The 18,585-nt window shown below is 42.5% G+C and overlaps 1 protein-coding gene across 5 annotated transcripts in view; it reads right to left on the bottom strand.

Moving 5' to 3' along the window:
- Cacna2d3 (calcium voltage-gated channel auxiliary subunit alpha2delta 3) overlaps positions 1–18,585 on the bottom strand; it is an 823,841-nt gene that overhangs the window by 414,530 nt on the left and 390,726 nt on the right. For all 5 annotated transcript variants that reach the window (XR_015639382.1, XM_087588099.1, XM_087588098.1 and 2 more), the window contains 1 exon segment: positions 16,959–17,033. Coding sequence is in view for 4 of the 5 variants with exons in the window: in XM_087588099.1 (XP_087444225.1) it covers positions 16,959–17,033 (75 nt within the window). In the remaining variant the exon portion in view is untranslated.

Below are 18,585 nucleotides of genomic sequence, written 5' to 3' on the forward strand. Positions count from 1 at the left end.
ACCTGCATTCAGCCTTAAGTAGTACTTCAGAAACCCTGTCTGCAGATACAGTTGAGGTTGAGGATGGAGACTCAGAATCAAGGGGGCACCATTTTGTCTATAACACCTGCCCAACTGTCAAATACTTTTTCTTAGGTAAGAAAACTGACCAAACAAGTGAGGTGCAGAGTCTAGATCACTAGCAAGTATCAGGGTCCAAACTGCACTCAAGTAACCTCAGTGTCATGGTTCTGCTCACTTTAACCCCCTTCACAGGACACCCTTCCATAGCAGCACATATCTAATAACACATTTATGTGATAGATGGTGCCCCTGACTCACCACACCATTTCTTTCCCTCTCCTACTCCCTCTCCCCCTTCTCCCCCTTCCCCTCCCACTCCGTGTGTGTGTGTGTGTGTGTGTGTGTGTGTCTGCATGTAGAAGTCAGAGGAGGACAAATTTGCTGAGCTACTTCTCTTCTTCCAGCATGTGTTTCCTGGTGATCAAACTCAAGCTGTCGGGCTGGATGGCCCTTATCCACTAAGTCATGTCACAGGCCCAAGTCTGATGTTCTATCAACTGAGCCATCCGGCCCCCTGATCCATTTCCTCCTCCTCCTCCTTCTCCTCTTGAAGTCTATTTGTTACTCTGCTGCATAAGTGAACCAACAGCATGATACCTTTACAGTCTGTAAAAGGTTCATGCTCCTCATAGCAAGCAGGCAGGGGAAGCAGAAGCTGTATGTTTCGGCACCAGCATGTGCAGTCCATGAGCAGTGTGTGTCTTGGTGTTACAAAGTTTGGAGAATAGGAAGAATCTCACAGTATTAAATATACAAATTCTGTTTTGCAAAACTCGCCCCACTGTTTTCAATCTTATATGAGAGCGATTTTGTTTACAAAATAAAACAAAACAAAAAACCCAACAACAGCAGTAACAACAACACCAAAACTTCTTCACTTTGCTACCAAAATGAGGGCCACGGAATGGACAGTGGAGGCCGTTCGGAGGTCCACCAGATCACACATGTACAACACTGAGCAAAGGACCTAACATAAATCTTAGAAACTTTTAGATGCTCCTAAGGTAATTTTAAAAATCATTACATCTGAAATGACTTTTCAGAATTCTTAGGATTTCAAAGAAGTTTCAGAAACTAGTACCAGTTTCTCTGTCCTGCCCCCAACTTCCCCCAGTGACAATATCTCTATCAAAGAACAATTATCAAGTCAGACAGCCAACGGTGGCATAGTAGTGTGCAGTGAACCACAGTCTTCATTCAGATTTCATCAGTTTTCATGCTCATTTTAGGCATGCATTCTGTTTATTAAAAATTGTCACACATACAGGTTCGTGAAATCACCACCACCATCAGGTGACAGAACTCTTCTCTCACTGAAAAGGAAAACCCTCTCCTCAACCCTTTATATCACAGCCTTGCTCCACAGTTAAACTCTGGAGACCTCTAATCCTCCTGTATCAATGAAAGATTCTGCTAAAGATTTAATTTTATTTATGTATGTGTGGCCGTGTGCATGTGTATGCACAAATGTGTGCAGTACAAACATAGGCCAGAAGAGGGCATTATATCCCCTTGAGCTGTAATTACAGGTAGGTGTGAGCTACCCAATGTGGATGATGAACAATACCAAGTTCCCTTAGCCACTAAGCCATCTCTCCAGCCTCCATTGCTGGCATCAAGTTTTGAGCATATCATATGAATGGAACCATGTAAGCACCACCTTTTGGGGACTGGACTTTGTCACTAAACCTGATGCCTATCACACACATACAAAGTGCCTTTTCAGTCTTGCTAATAATCATTTGCTCAAAGCCCCAACAGTGAAAAAGAAAGAGAAATCTCTCTGAAACTAGGGTTTTTTTTAATTAACAAGAATATAAAGGCTTACATATGTACAAAATTTAAATATTATTTGGCCCAATTTTAATTCCATGGTTTTACCCAAAGGAAACAGTCAATCAAATATCCAGATGTTTATATGGCCCATTTCTAACCAGCACTATTTATATCTATAACAAAAACAGCATGTTATCTATTCAGTAAGGAAGGTTGAAGTTTGCATAGTCATATAAAATACTGTAAATGAACTTATAAATGCCTACAAAGATTATTTCAGCTTACTGTTAGCTTTAAGAGACACTTAACAAGACATACTGTAAGAAAAAAAATGGATGTCCCTCCAAATACAGACAAAAATAACCAATTGCCTATTTTTGATAGCAGTTTTCTTCTTTTTGTTTATTCATATTATGAATGAGAAGTGTCTTTGTGTAAAAGCATCATTTTTTTAAAGTGCTCGGCACTGGAGAGATAGCTAAGCAGTTAAGAGCACTGACTGCTCTTCCAGAGGTCCTGAGTTCAGTTCCCAGTCACCACTTGCTGGCTCACAACCATCAGTACTGGGATCGAATGGTACTCATATAAATGAAATAAGTAAATCTAAAAATAAAACAAAAACCATGGCCATGGCCATGGATAAACCTTGTTTTCGAGATGTCCTTAGTGGTGTTCCATATTTTACAATCTTAACCCTAAAGTCATCATTAAATGCATGTCCTCTGGGCTTAGGGTGGTGAGGCAATGGAAGAAGGGATAACCTTGCCTTCCAGAAGCATTATGGGTACTGAAGACCAGCATAGAGGGAAGAAGAGTCTGGACATTTGGTGTGAACTGGAAAGACCTCCACAGGGAATTTACAGGAGCTGGCCTTTAAAAGAAAGGAAAGAATGGGACAGGTGGGTGGAGAGAGCCCGGTGGTGGTGGCTAACAGAAGAATTAACAATGGTTTATGGGAGGGTGGTGGTGTTTGGGGAGCTCACCAGTCTCACCTAGAGAAAGGCAAGGACAGAACCTTTTCTCCTTTGGAGCCATCAAAAAGGATACCCAAGAGCTGGGCAGGCAGGCAGGCAGGCAGGCAGGCAGGCAGGCAGGCGGGTGGGCGGGCAGGCAGGCAGTCCAGCTCCCAGCCTGGCTCCTTGATTGACTTTGCTTACACTACAAGTGAAACTGACCAATTAAGACAAAGCATACTGAAGCCTGCCTTCCCCCTCAGTGACTACTTCTTTCCACACACATGATCTTAACACCAAATAGAGCAGAGGGTACCACCTGCCAAAGCCAACACATTCTGACAAAGCATCCAGAGATAGTGTCTGACAGAGATAGTGTCTGACAGAGATAGTGTCTGACAGAGAGTGTGTCTGACAGAGATAGTGTCTGACAGAGATAGTGCTTCTTCAGCTGCAGCTTGAACTCCCAACTGTGAGATGGGTGTGCTTTAGAGTTTCTGATCCAGGCCCCTCACGGGGTTTGAGCTAAGAAGGAACTGTCTCCTCCAGTAGAAAGGTAGACTTTCACAAGGTGGGAAGAACCCAAATACCTCCTCAAAATGATCACAAAGATGAGGCATACTAAAATTCAGCCCACGTACTTTGAAAAACCCTTGCCATAATTGAGGGGTTTTGATCTAGTAGCATCGTTTCAATACTCTCAGAAGGCTCCCAATAGATATATAGAAAAAGGGATATTCATTATCAGAGTTAATAAAACTCAGTGAAAATCTGGAGCTAGCTTTCTTGGTCATGCAACCTGTATAGTCACATGTGTCCCGCACTCTGAAGTGTCCCTCTCTTAGTCAATGCTCTGCTGATATCTTCAACATCTGAAGCACTGCTATTCTGTTTTAGACCTGTTCCATGTTCTGTTGCTCTAGTAAAACACCAGTTCCTGAGTAATTCATATAAGAAAGAGATTTATTTTTTCTCATGATTTCAGAAATCCAAGAGGATGGATGCTGTCTGCTTAGCTCCTGGCAGGGCATTCAGGCTTGTTATGTGAAGAAGCAGGCAAACAGACAGATGAAAGGTAGGTAGTTGAGTGTGTCACAACCCAAGTAAACCATTCCGTCTACCAAACCAGTACCGCTAGAAAGACCTTCAGCCCTCTTCAGACTTATGGGCTCATAAGTAAGACCTAAGCCTCAACATGTGTTTTGGTAGTCACTAACTATAACCAGACTGTGGTAGTACTGAAAATTATGTGGCCACCCTGATGTCTACAAAGGCTTAAGTTAGGCTACATAAAGACAGGGGTGGTAAGAAAATGCAGTCTCCAATCACAGAGTTTTGGTCTCTGTTTCTACACAAATGTTTACCAGTGTTCATGGATGCCTAGCTTCAGTTTCTAGGCTTGTGACAAAATAGAGTAGGGTTTCCCTTCAACCAGCCACTGGCTAAAGAATTCTCCATAATTCATTCAATGTAGTAGTTTTAAAGTTAGTTTGTATGAGAGATCAGGCCAAAGGAACATATTTAGAGGACAGCGCCTGACCCCGAGAGCACTACTTTGAACCCTTAAAAAAAAAAAAAAGTCAGTCATTTAATTCCAGTTCTTACAGACTTGATGGACAGTAATGCCAAGAGGCTAGAGTACTGTGCTCATAATACACCTGAGTTCACACAGATGCAGGTAAAGCTGCCCGGGATGAAGCAATATAAGATGTGGTATCTCACAGTATGCTGGCAAGGAAACCGTCACCAGCCCAGGAAGCTTGCTAAAAATAACCAACAGCTCCACGTTTAAAGGCTCTGCACTTTATCATGGGAATCTCAGGCCCAGGCAAATTGGGATTGGAGATGATGTTGAAGGTGTTTCTGAGGAAGAGGCCATTGTCAGGCACAAAGATGCCAGTATGATGCATAGCCTATCCCTTCCTGCGAGTGGGATGGTGAGGCAAGATAGCTCACCTAGATAGGAGTCTGGGAATAATAGAAAGGCCTCCTTTGCCCAATCTCTTTGAAGCCCCCTGAGCTATGGTCAGGTCTTGTTCAGGCTACTAATGCTATCAGCATCTATGACTTTGATGATCAGAATGAGAATCCGGAAAATAAAATTTAAGTCAAAATATAGAAGCACATACAATCAAATGCGACCATGCCGAACCGTTCGCAACACATCTACATTGAAAATGTGCTGTTTGAGGTCTCAGCTACCTGGGAGCCCACTGTTAGGTAAGAATCCAGGGACATGATATGGATACCACATAAAACACAGCCCAACCAAACACTATATTTCACTGGGGACATACAAGCCATGCACAATGGATTATTGGGGCAGGGTGATCAAACACAGGTTCAGAAGAAGCAACATCTGAGACGTTCTATCTTTGTTAGGGTTTCTCCTGCTGTGAAAAGACACCGTGACCATGGCAACTCATAAAGAAAAAGTAATTGGAGCTGGTTTCCAGTTTTAGAGGTTTAGCCCATTATCATCAAGGCAGGAAACCTGACAGCATGAAGGTAGACTTGGTGCTGGGAAAGGAGCTGAGAGTTTGACATTTCTATCTACAGACAGCAGAAGGAGACTGAGGCACACTGACCCTACTTGAGTTTCTTAGACCTGGAAGCCTAAGTGACCCACTGCCTCCAACAAGGCCACACCTACTCCAACAAGGCCACACCTACTCCAACAAGGCCACACCCCCTAGCAGTACCACTCCTTATGACCAAGCTTTCAAACGCCTGAGTTTATGGGGGCCATTCCTATTCACGTTACCACACCCTGGATGTCTGTCTGAACTGCTGGCGGCTAACTGCTCCATGGAAGACCTGCTTCTCCTGCCTGCAGCTCCCGCCGCCCTCCAACCACGCTCCCATGAGAAAATAGAGAGCAGGAGGCTCATCACCCTGCTGAGAAAGAAGAAAGAGGCCTTGTTTGTGAGTTTTCTCTCTGGGCCCATCACAGCACACCCATTACCTCCTTTATGCAACAGTGTTTAGACGCCAAAGGGGTCCTTGAGGAACAGCCAGGCTTTGGGCTTCTGCCCCCTAAGTAGAACGATAAGGAGAATTCAGCTCTGAATAGGGCATGCTGCTCCATGCGGGATGTTCCCTTCCAGACCCAGCAGGCTGTTAAATGAGGTTAATCCAGCTCAACCCCGTGAGATTCTGAAGCGAATGCCCAAGAAAGCTGCTAGACTCCAGGCAAACGTTTTTACAAAATCACAACAAAAGGCCATCTTCCCTCTGTAAAGATGGGAAAGAGCCTCTGTACCATGCATAGATGTCTTTAGCATTGTTTCTACTATTTACAGACTTCTACCCAAGTAAGCCATTTGTCTCTCACTGTCCCTCTCTCAGGATGTGTGATAAACGACCCATCCCATGGGCATCTCTGTGGCAAGACAACAGGCCCCTTCCTAGGAAATGCCTTCAGCATAAACTGCCAACCCTAACATGTCTGGGGAGGCTAAAGGACTGACATTTGGGAGCTGTACCAAGGCCAGTTGGATGAGGTTGCCAGGGATGCTGGCCTGCAGAACACAGATCTGGGTCTGGCATCTGTGTCCTCCCCAGGCTCTGTTGAGCACAGCTGAGGCAGAGATGCTGCACACCCCCAACCTTGCCTGTGCCATGTGATGGGGGAGAAGTTAATGTTCAGATGAATTGGTACCCAGACTCAGTCCAGAGGAACAGAACAGAGTGAAATCATGGCTGTGTAAGGCCTCCAGTGATTTTCATAGCTCATCTCAACCGGGTTTCTCAACAGGCTTAATCCTGTAGAGAAATTAAACCTAGAAGACAGGCCATGAGGCTTCTTTCCAGCCCTGATTGGGGAATCTCCGTATGGAAGAAGGCACATTGTTTTGCCTGCCAAGATTTTTAAACTTATCATTATTACTTTGGTAACTTTTTCACATGAAACATACAGAAAGGAAACCAGAGGTCTGTGAATGCCTATGGTTCTCTTAACAGGAGGCAGAGCCTAATCACACTCAGCCTGTTGGTGTGTTACATGTGAGGTCATCTTCCATAAAAGGTTTTGTTGTGTGGGGGTCCATCTAATCCAAATGCAGGACACTTAAACTGTACCTGTGTGGAATGTTTGACCCTCTCTGATCCCCCAAAATGCAATTTAATATGAATCCTTCTAAGAGTTATTTTGCTGTAAGTTTTTGTTTTTTTCCTGAGCATGGTACCCTAGATTCAGTTTGCCTAATATAAAATAAGTTCCAGAGCTTGATCTTCTTTCCATAAGGGATGTGATGAACAAATGGGTAGTGAGAGGCTGTAAGGCTGTGCAAAGTATGGAGTCACACCCCAAGTTGAGGAACATGGGAGGGCTGCATTACTTCGAACCCAACACATTCTAGATCTCCTAGTCAGTGTCCAATCCAATAATCAGGACAGCGATAACTGCACAGAAATCAGGGCATTGATTTAGCCCGGTGTCTGGATTTTAAGATGCACAGGGGAACATCCTGGTTATAGTACTTTGTATTCCCAACAGTGATATTGCTGAAACACTAACATGAATTTTTAATGTAAGACAGTGTTTTTTTCCCCTGATGTTAGATACTGACATGTGAGTCCCAGAGCTTCCCTACATAGAAACAGAGTTCTGTTAATAAGTCTCTGGTGTGGTCCTCAGCCTGGGCCAGAGTGTACTCTTGTTTTATCTAGACAATGCTTTGTGTAGTGATGGCCAAGGACATGCACATGAGAGTGCACCACAGTCTAAAGTAAAATGTTATTATTAGGAAAATGCTTGTCAAATTACAGCCCCTTCTAGCCCAGTAAGTGGATGTTTCCATTAAAAATATCTAAAGATGGGGCTAGAGAAATAGATTAACACTTCAGAAAACAGGCTGATCTTTCAGAAGAGCTGGGTTCAGTTCCCAGCACCCACACTAGGCTGTTCACAACCACTTGTAATTCCAGCTCCAGGAGATCATGAACCTTCTTCTTGTTGCCACAGGTGCCCGTAACTTACATGTTCATACCCCACATACACATACACATACACATACACATACACATACACATACACAACATTTAATTTAAAAATCTTATTTAAAAAAAGAATATCTAATTTCTGTTGAGGAGGTAGTTCAGTGAATAAGACTGTTCTCTGTGTAATCATGAGGACACACAAAAAGCTTGACCTGGTTATGTGAGTCTGTACCTCCACTTCTGGGAGAACCAAGAGGATTGCTGGAGCTTACTGGATGTCAGCATAGCCACAAAAAACAAAAACATAAACAAACAAACAATGACAAAAACCATTGTGTGCTCCAGATTCAGTGAGACCCTGTCTCGAGGGAATAATGTGAAGAACAAGAGAAGATGCTGGGTATCTTCCTCTGGTATCTATCTGCCCATGTGCTTTAATCAGGATTGCTCAGTAGTGTCTGGTCAGTTTCATTAATCCTTCCCCAAAGCTCCAGAGAATTTGAAGCAACAACACGATAGTTCGTATGTTTGATGGGGTGTCAGTGTAGAATGCCGTCAAGTGACTGACTGCCCCAAATAAAATCATGCCACAGTCTCTGGAAGCCTGGAGACCAGAAAATAGTCTATAAGGAGTCATCTCCACAGTCCCATAGTCCATCCTTGAGTAGAAATTTGGTGACTTTAAGTGAACTACCAGTTAACAGCCAGGTGGCAGTGAGACAGCCATTTCTGTATGTTTACACACACACACACACACACACACACACACACACACACACACAGAGGGAGGGAGGTGGGGGAAGAGAGAAGACAGTGACAGAGGGGAAGGGAGGGGAAGTGATGGAGGGAGGAAGGGAAAAGTGGGAAGAGTAGGGGTGGAGGAAGAGAAAGAGACTTTCAGCAAACCTGTCCACATTCAGAGAAGTCTGGAAAACGAAGGGCTCAATCGATTCCCACCCAGGTAGAAGTAATGAGCGCCTGTCACATCTTTCTTTATGTAACACACACAGCTATGTTCTTTCTTACTAATGTGGACACCATAGTGCCATAGGAATATCTTACAAACACCTCTCATAATGCCATGTTCAAACTTCAAACGTGTCCTACTGTTTGCCCATAATTCAGACCTGGGCTTTACTTCTCCATATGTCAAAACTGGAGAAGAACAGGATAACATCAAATTGTATAAGAAAGGTAACTCCACCTGTTTGGCAAGGCATTGGCGTGGGATATTGGGCTTCTTAAGATATGCATGACTGGTGGTGTTCTGTATTTACAATTTTTATTTGCACATGTCAATCAGCATGTACATGTTCCAATCATTCTTCTGATGAGCTGACCAAATAAGTTGGGGACAAGAACTGATGATGCATACATTGGTAATGATAATGATAGGAATCATGAGAATCTAACAGGCTTTCTAACTCCTACGGTACTCTATCTATACTATGTGATACACTATTATTTCAAATATGTGTGTGTGTGTGTGTGTGTGTGTGTGTGTCTGTGTGTGTGTGTATAATGCCTTTCTTTGTGTTCTGCCTTCCAGATAAACACAGATGAGCAATGAGATTAAAAATCAATTAAATAAATTAACTGGTTAGTTTATCCAAGATGGAAACTCCATCCAAGGTAGAAATCCCCCCACTTAAACTCCCATTTGCTAAGAGGTGAACGGAAAGGAGGCTTCTGACTTGATGTGCTCCATTTAGAAAGGGTGGAAGATGAGTTATGCAAAAATCCACATATGCTAACATCTTCTAGTCTCATGGTTTACACCAAGGATGGGCAAACTATCTTCCATGGGCCATGTTTGTCTACTATCCATCTGTGTAAAAAGTTTCCCTGAAACTCAGCAAGGACCATTCTTTAGTTACTGCCCATGTTACTGCTCTGCTGCAATCATAAAAGCCAGTCATTACAGCAGGGATGTTATGGCCACATAAACCAAAATATTTGCTAGTGAGCCTTTAACAAGAAGCTTTCTGGCATCTAATCTAGACTCATACAAAAAGATCACATTAATTCCCATACACTGAGCAGAGACAAACACAATATCAGAACTCCCCTAGACTGACAGTTTTCAGCCAAATAGATATTGACACACAGCCTAACATAGACAGTCCCCTAATGGCAATATGGCTACTTTTAAATAAGTGCATTAGTCAAATGCATATAAATAGAAATTATATATAAAAAGTAATATTTGAAGAATTTCTGGGAATAGTCTCTCACAGAACCAGCCCCAGATCACCATTTTCTAACTTCTCTGAAAGGCTGCTTGCAGCAACCTGGATTTCTCTTGTAGTGTGTATTATGGAAACCCCTCTTTATTTAATCCACTTTACTAGGTTACCTGAACTTACTTAATAAAGTCTCTTAACTTTTAAAAGCAAAATTTGCCCCATGAGAAAAGTAAAATTGATCTAGAAGTTGGAAATCATCCTTAGACCTGGAGAGAATTGAGTGGGTCAGTAGTTACTGTTGTACAAAAACTTTGCTTTAAATCTTTGTATGACTTTCAATAATGTGTAATTACTTAATGTGTGCTTAATATAAAGATATTCTAATAATGCAGAAGTATATCAGATGGACTTCTTAAATTATAGCCTCTCCCCTTTCCTTTCTCTCTCTCCTCTCTTACAGCTTAAAGCAAACAAAACAGAAACTACCATTTCACAATAGTAGTTTACTGTTAAGAATATACTGTTGTTCTCTGTCTGTCTCTGTCTCTGTCTCTCTGTCTGTCTCTCTGTGTGCACTCTATTCTTGTTGCTGTTTTTAGTAAATTATATACATTGAATATTAAGTGATCAGATCTAGAATTTCTATACAACTATACTTAAATTGTTACTAATTTTTCTTTTTTATCTCTAGACACTCCTGTTTATAAAGCAATGCAATTCTTATATCTTCTACTTGTTTTGAATTTAATGAAAGCGAGATATCATTTGTTCTCTCATCAAACTTTATGTCCTTTGGTATTTGAGCAGGCAATGTTCATTTATATGCAGAACGGCCGCTTACTGACACGCCCCCCTCACCCTCAAACTGTGGTCTACAGCAAGTGCGCATTCCTACAGCCCAGGGAGGCTGGAAGTTTCAGCATCCAGGCCGCCCCCTTCAGCGACCTAGGAACTCTGCTGGGTCCTTTTGTTAGGTCAAGGAGCTTTTGTATCTGATGCTGGGGGAAGGATGAGAGCTGCCAGAGAAGATGGGGTCACGTGGTCTCTAAGGTTGGCTGATTTTGCAACGGCCAATTCACAAATGAATCTTAAACGGAACCATGAAATTTGGTGGATTTCAGGACATCTTCATTATAAAACCAGAGAAAAACCATATCACTCTCCTTCCCCCCTCTTCTCCCCCCTTTTCTCCCCCCTCTGCTCCCCGCAGAGACCACGGGAGGTTCATTTCAAGGCCTGATGAATGGTTCAGAAGGTCTGAAGTAGATTACAATGTGAATTTTCTTGTTTGAATTCTACATTTGAACTCCAGACTCACCCAATTTGTCATGGTTTCTTTTTCCTTAAAGAAAATACCAGCCAGTTATTTAGTATATAAAACAGCAAAGGCAAATGTCCTCCAGACAGAAAACCACACCTTTAAAGACGAAACCAACAAGTTAAGAGAGCCTCCCGAGCCCTGTCTAGGGAGGCTGAGCTGTCGGCTATTTATTTTATGCAAAAATCACAGGAAGCCATTTTTGATCAAAGCCAACCAACATTTCCTCCCTCTTCTTGCCTTGTTTTAAGAGACTTTAAAATCCCCGCATTCCTTTTCTCCAGTTCTTTAAGTAATTTTATCAAATGCTGTTTTGATTTAAATGACTGTATTCTGAGTTTCAGGCCCCCTGGTTCAAGGCTACACCACCTCATAATTCTAGATGTGGCCTTCCGGGAGGTCTTCGTGTCGGTTGACCGTTCAGGTTGTGCAGCTGAACCTTCAGGCTCCACTTCTGGAAAGGTCACATGGTATAAAGTGGGCAATCTCAGACAGCCCAATGCCCCTAGAATTTGTCACGAAGCATGTGAGCATTCCTGAAGGCATCGGAATGTGCTGGTCGAAGCCAACAACCGCCATTGATGCTCGCACTGCCAGTTCTACACAGGTGACATGCAGGTGACCATGCTCCAATCACGAGAATGGGGAAAAGGTTCAAGGCTGCCATCAAGGGCATCGGATCAGAAATGACTAGCCAGGAATGCCAATCAGAAACTACCCAGTTTCACCCCGTCCCATTTTGATTATCTTGAGCATTTTAAAGGTGCCACATATCTACCATTTTGTATAATACAATATAATACACTGGGCAAAACCCATAAAGAATCCCAAGCTTTGACTGTCAGTGTTTTTCAGATCTTCTGTTAAAATGATAAAACAAAACAATAATAACCATGAATGAATCTTATCTTAAACAGCTTATGCCTTTGTTCACGCAACTGCAATTCTAGGAACCACCTACCCTGTCAGCCCTAACCTGGGTGCACGTCTTTTCCCTGTGGAAAATGGTCAAGACTGTACAGCATAGACCCATCTCACACCCACAAGTATGGGCAGCTGCACTGCTAGCTGTCTGACCACTCCATCCCTAGTGACGGGGCCCCTGACCTATCAGAATCACACGGGAGAATCACAGAGACACAGACAGGGAGAGAGTATGGCTCTAGACATTAGGTCTGAGGCCCCGGGCATGGCCTTCCATTCCTAGGAACTGCAGTTAAGTCAATATATATAGATTTACACTTTGCTTTTAATGAATGGTTTGTGTCCCATGCTGCCAAGAGTTCTACAGGTACATGGCCACATCCTTGTACTGATGGCAAAACCAGAAACCTGCTTGAATTGACTGACAGAGCTCGCCTCCATTTTAAAATATCTAAGATACCAATGGACCTAAACATTTTATATCTGGAGACTGCCCTCCATTGTAAAGCAATCTGCAACCAGTACTTTGGTAACAGGACTGAAGAACTTCTGCCCTGCCAAGCCTGCTTAGCCCTAGATCCTGACACTTCACCCTTGTTTGTCCACAGACTGTCAGAGCTAAATGGTTTTCGCCTGACTTGTTGAACCACGTGATATACATGTTTTCATAAACTGTAAAGCGTAGGTCAAGGGTACTGTCACCTTTGCTCTGTTAATGGATGTTGAATTGCTTCAGTGTCTTTCATTATCAAGAATAGCCTTCCTTCCCTGATCTGCTTTATAACTTCTTCTAAACCATGCTGGTCACATCTGTGTTCCCTGCACACCCCGTGTACCTACATGTGTGCAAACATGCATACACGCACAAGCCAAAAGGGGAGGTTCAAGGAAAAAATGATTAGGAGAAATCAATCTGTCCCATTTGGAGGTCATACTTAACTGTACCACAACTGCCGTTGGTAGGAAGGAGGAAAGACACAGAGGACAGCCCTAGTTGGCATTCCTCAGGTACTGTTCATGGTTTTGTTTGTTTGATTGTTTGTTTGTTTGCTTGTGACAGAACCAGAGAGAGACAGAGACAGAGAGAACCTTTAAAGAGAAAGAGCATGTGCGTGACAGAGACTTCTCGATCTAGAACTTGCCAAACAAGCCAGGCTGCTTGCCAGTGAGTGCCATGCTCTGCCCCTTTCTGATACCCAAGTGCTGGGATTATAAAGTGCACACAATACCACACTTGGCTTTTCAACTTTAACTTGAGTTCTGGGAATTGTAGGTCCTGGCTGGTTTTCTAGAGGACTTGGGTTTCGTTCCCAGCACCCACATGGTGGCTCACAATCATCTGTAACTTCAGCACCAGGGGACCTGATGCCCCTTTTCTGGTCTTTGTGGGCCTTAGGCACTTAAGTAGTACACAGAAACACATGCACACAAAACACTCATACACATTAGATAAAATAAGGTTTTAAACAAAGTCAGGCTGTTAAACTTTTACCAAGTTAACTGTGGTTTTTATAAATGACCTTTTTATCATGAGGAAATAATATCTCATCTCATTTTATTAAGGAGTTCTTTAAACAAAACAACACAAACAGACAAACAAAAATATGGTGGGGCTTAGGTTTTAACCAAATGCTTTGTCCCTATCAAACACTAGGCTAGCATATCACATATCTTCTTGTCATTAGCCTATTGACATTGATAGATTTGATGCTGGTGTTAGAACAATTTTGGGTATTCAGAGTGAAGCCTATTCGAGTAGTATACTGTTTTCTTTTGCTCTACTGTTTTTTATTTTACCAGAGAATCCCCCCAACCCCTAAAAGAAAAAGGAGAGGGTGATGTCTCAATATGTTTCATCTGGCTCTAAGTGTCTACTTGACACAGCCTAGAGTCACCAGAGAAGGGAGTCTCAATTGAGGGTTTTCCCAGAGCAGACTGGCCTATGGGCTTGCTTGTGGGAAATAGTCTTGACGGTTAAGTGATGTAAGATGGCCCAGCATACTTATAAGTTGGCAACCATTTTCTGGGCAGGTAGTCCTGAGTCCATGGATCTGTCAGTGAAGTTCCTTCTCCAACTTCTCTAAATAATGAACTACTCTCTTTAAGCCAAAATAAATCATTTCTTCCCCTAAATTGCTTTCATGCAGGAGCTGAAACTAGAACACACTGCTTCTATTTTTTCAAGGATATTATATAAAATTGGCATAAATCCTTCTTAAAGTGTTTAGTACAAATTACTAGTAAAACCATCTGGACCTGGAAATTTCTTGGAGGGCAGGGCTTTAACATTTTCGACTAGGTTTCTCTCTATAGTTACACAACTATTAAACTGTCTATTTCATTAGTCTGATTTTGGTACATTTAGACCACGTTTGGTAAGTTGTTGAATTCACAAGCTCAAAACTGTCTATGGTGTTTCTTTATTATCTTTTACAATATTTATTTATTTACTTATTTATTTAATGTATATGAGTGCTCTGTGTTCATACACACTAGAATCAGATCCCACTACAGATGGTTGTGAGCCACCATGTAGTTGCTGGGAATTGAACTCAGGACCTCTGGAAGAGCAGGTAGTGCTTTTAACCACCAAGTAATCTCCCTAGCTCACTTTATTGTTTTCTTAATGGCTACAGGATCTCTACAGATGTCTCTTGTTCCATTCCCAATATTGCTGATTTCCTGATTTCCCTGCTCCTCTCCCCATCTCCCTTCTCCCTCCTCCCCCTCTCCCTCTCTTCCTCTTTCCATCTCCCTTCCCCTCCCCCCTCTCCCTCCCTCCCCCACTCTTTATTTTTTGTTGTTTTTCCCAAAAAGTTATGAATTTTACTGACTCTTAAGGAGGCAGTTTTGAGTTTCATTGACTTCATTGTTTTCTTCTTTAATTTAATTGATTTCTGTCCTTTTTCATCACCTTCCTTCTGCTTGCTTCCTTTTCTCTTTCCTTTCCAACCTCCACTTGATCTTTTCATTTAGTTCTTGAAAGTGCTATCCCTCTTTCTGCCCCCACAACTTCACAGGAGACCCACTGCTACATTGATGTTTCCAATACTTTAAAGTCTGAAAGCTACTGTGTAGTTTGCCTTCTCCTGAATATTTTTCAGGTTCATTGTATGCATGTATACTGGAGTTCTGCAGAGTTTCCGTTTTCAGAGGGAGTGAGCCTGATTGATACATAGCTCTTCCACACTATTTGTGTTGGAAAATCAAAGAGTCTCGCAAGGGAAAGAGGTGTGTCATCATAGAAGTCTACTATAAGGAGTTTTCTAGAAAGCTCATAATTAAATAGAACCTTCAGTCCCATTTCCTTAGTTTTCCTTCAATAAATATAAATATAAATATAAAACAATTTTAACAAAGTTCTGGCCCATTTCCTTACCCAGTCCCAAATATGACTTGATATTTTCAAATTTCACACTGCTCTCTGTTCTTTGTTGAAGCTACCAGAGAATGGCTTTGGTCATTTAAACATCCTTCACTTTAAAATTGCAAAACATCCTTCACTTTAAAATTGCAAACTTTCTTTGTTTGCACCTGTCTGAGAGTATCCAAAAAAGAGGACCACCTCATCCAGAACATGGACAGAGGGGAAGTGCTTAGAGAAACTTATAGGTTCCTCATTTTCATACAAATTTCAGGAAACACTTATTCCTTGAACTACTCTGTCCTTGTAAACATGAAACGTGTATGTGTGTGTGGGGGGGGGGGTGTGCGCGCACGTGCGCGCGTATGTGATTTTTTTTGTCTCCCAAACTGAATCTCAGCTGGTTCTTCTGTGTACTAGATGGAATGAACCCCCCAGTATCCTGTGGCTTTCTCCCTCAGAGATTACCAAAGAGCTTCTTCCCCTGTTTTCCTTTAGGATAGCACTAATTTTTTTCCCAATAAGGGCTGGAGCTTTGCTCTGTAGAATTTGTCCAGTGTGCCACAGAAGGCCACCTTGGTCATTACACTCTGTCCCCTCATAGAAGTCTGATCACCAGAGGAAGAGATAAATAAAGTCTTGCATAAAATCTTGTAAAATAACACGGGCCATGGCATCCGTGAGTCCGTTGAGGTGTGAAAGGCTGCAGGCTAAACCTTTACTGACTGAGTTGTTACAGGTGCTATGGGAGAGGAAAGATGGAAAGATAGACTCATGATATTTGGGTTGACAAATCAAAAAGTTCCACAATGGAAAGAGATGGATCATCATAGAAGTCTGCTATAGGGAATTTTCTAGAAGGCTTATAATTGAATAGAACCTTCAATCCCATTTCCTAAGGTTTTCCTTCAACACATCTTTATTCCACAGAATTTGTGGAATAAGCCTTTCTTGGAACATGTAGGATGTAGCAGTCCACAGAACACCCCTCTCTAGTGATGCTTACACTAATGGAGACAAGTTATCACAAACGATACCCCAAAGAATGAGTTCATCCATTTTTACAAGTGAGAAAAGAGAAATAAGAAGTGGATTCAATTTTCAGCGAGATATCATCAAAAACCATCTTCTCTCTGTGGTGAGACACTGAGCACACACAATGTCTGCTGTTGGAAAGAGGGAAACGAAGCAAATCCAATGGATTCAGGAGAAGCAGGGAGCAGAAGACAACGTAATTCTACTCCTGTCATGATTTTATATGTGCTTCTCAGTAAACATTGCAAAACCTGGAGTGAGCTCTAACAGCCACAGTGAACATAGCACATTCAAGGAGATTTGACAAACTAAGATAGAACTATTATGAATAATCACAGCAACAGAGACAGGGGCATGCCCCCAGATCTCTGGTGCTCCTGCCCAGAGGAAGCACCTACCTCCTTGTTGGTCCTGTCCGCTTGAACCAGTGTTCCATTCAGACAAGGTTCCACATAGTGAAGCTCTTCGTTATACTGCAAAGGAGAGAAACAACCAAGAGGAAATATTGAATGAGGACCACAAAGTGTACTAGTTAAGAGTCAGAGGGTACACAGACACATGGGACTAGCACAATCGCAGGTTCGATTCACCCAGAGCTGCTGTGGGAAGAGACTAGAAGCATCTCTCACAACCACTCTAGAACAGACTCTGTCTGAGGATTGGACCTTTTAGACTGTGCTCAGTGACAACCATGGGAAAGCCAAGCAAGTCACAGGGTGAAATAAAGGATGCGCTTAGTACCCTCACTGTGGGTATATGCAAGGATATTCCTGCAGCTGCTAGGACAGCGGGTGGATGCATAGCAATGCAGACAGAGAAGCTGCCTAAGGGGTGAGATGCTGCTCTGGGCAGGTAGTTGCTATGGAGCTCTCCATCCAGACTCGGAATAAGCTTCATTTGTAGTTTGACTTGACCTCAAGTACTTCAGATACCTACCCTTTACAGACAGAGAAACTGAGGGGGGCGGGGAAACTCTCTGAAAAGCATCAGTAACTAAGAAGGGAGCAGTGTCCAGCTTCATGCCCAACAGTCTGACCTCGAAGCCATGTGGTTTTGGGATTTTGAAGTCCTCTGCACCCTGGATCTTCCTTCACTTCCTGTCAGGCTCACCTCTGTCCCCCTTAAGTCTTTGTTTCTGGTCTCAGAAATGCATCTGGAAACCTTCATTTGTCTTATGAAGTCTAGAGGAAAAAGTAGATGCGTACCGTCCCGATTCCTTCTCTCCAGTGTGAAGAATCTAATCCAGGGCTGTTTTTCCTTGTGGGGCAACTTTTTAAGGGCAGTGGATATTTTTGCTAAAGGGACAGTGAAAGGGACTAGTTCTGGGCTTGGGTTTTGGGGAACTGTGGTAATGTTCTATTTCTGGGGATGGTCAGCCAGATTAAACAAATGTGCTCGTTTTGTGATGGTTCTTTGGACTATGTTTATACTGTTCATATTCTTGTTATGTTAAATAAAAGTTAGATATATTGTGGTTGTTTTAATATGCTTGGCCCAGGGATTTGCAGTATTAGAAGGTATAGCCTTATTGTAATAGCATGGCCTTGCTGGAGGAAGTGTGTCACTGTGGGGGTGGGCTTTGAGACCCTCTTCCTAACTGCCATGAGATAGTCTTCTCCTGGTTGATTTTGGAACAAGATATAGAACTCTCAGCATTTCCAGCACCATGCCTGCCTGAATGCTGTCATGTTTCCTACCATGATGATAATGGATTGAAGCTCTGAAAATTTAAGCCAGCCCCAGTTAAATGTTTGCCTTTATAAGAGTTGCCTTGGTCATGATGTCTTTTCACAAAACTAGAAACCCTAAGATATGTCTGCTCTGCTGACATTAATTGTTGATGAACAGAGTATGGCATTTGACCCCCAGAGGGGAATTTTTACCTCTGGTTTCAGGAAGCACATATATAGATCAACATGAAGGTCTTTACCAAGGTTCTCCTGCATTTTGGAGAGAAACTGGAAGCTCCTATGGAGACATCCATTCCCTTCTTCTTCAACTCCCTTACTGATGAACGACGTGATT

Source organism: Rattus norvegicus, chromosome 16, assembly GCF_021556685.1.
Source record: "Rattus norvegicus strain SHRSP/BbbUtx chromosome 16, alternate assembly SHRSP_T2T, whole genome shotgun sequence".
NCBI lineage: Eukaryota > Metazoa > Chordata > Mammalia > Rodentia > Muridae > Rattus > Rattus norvegicus.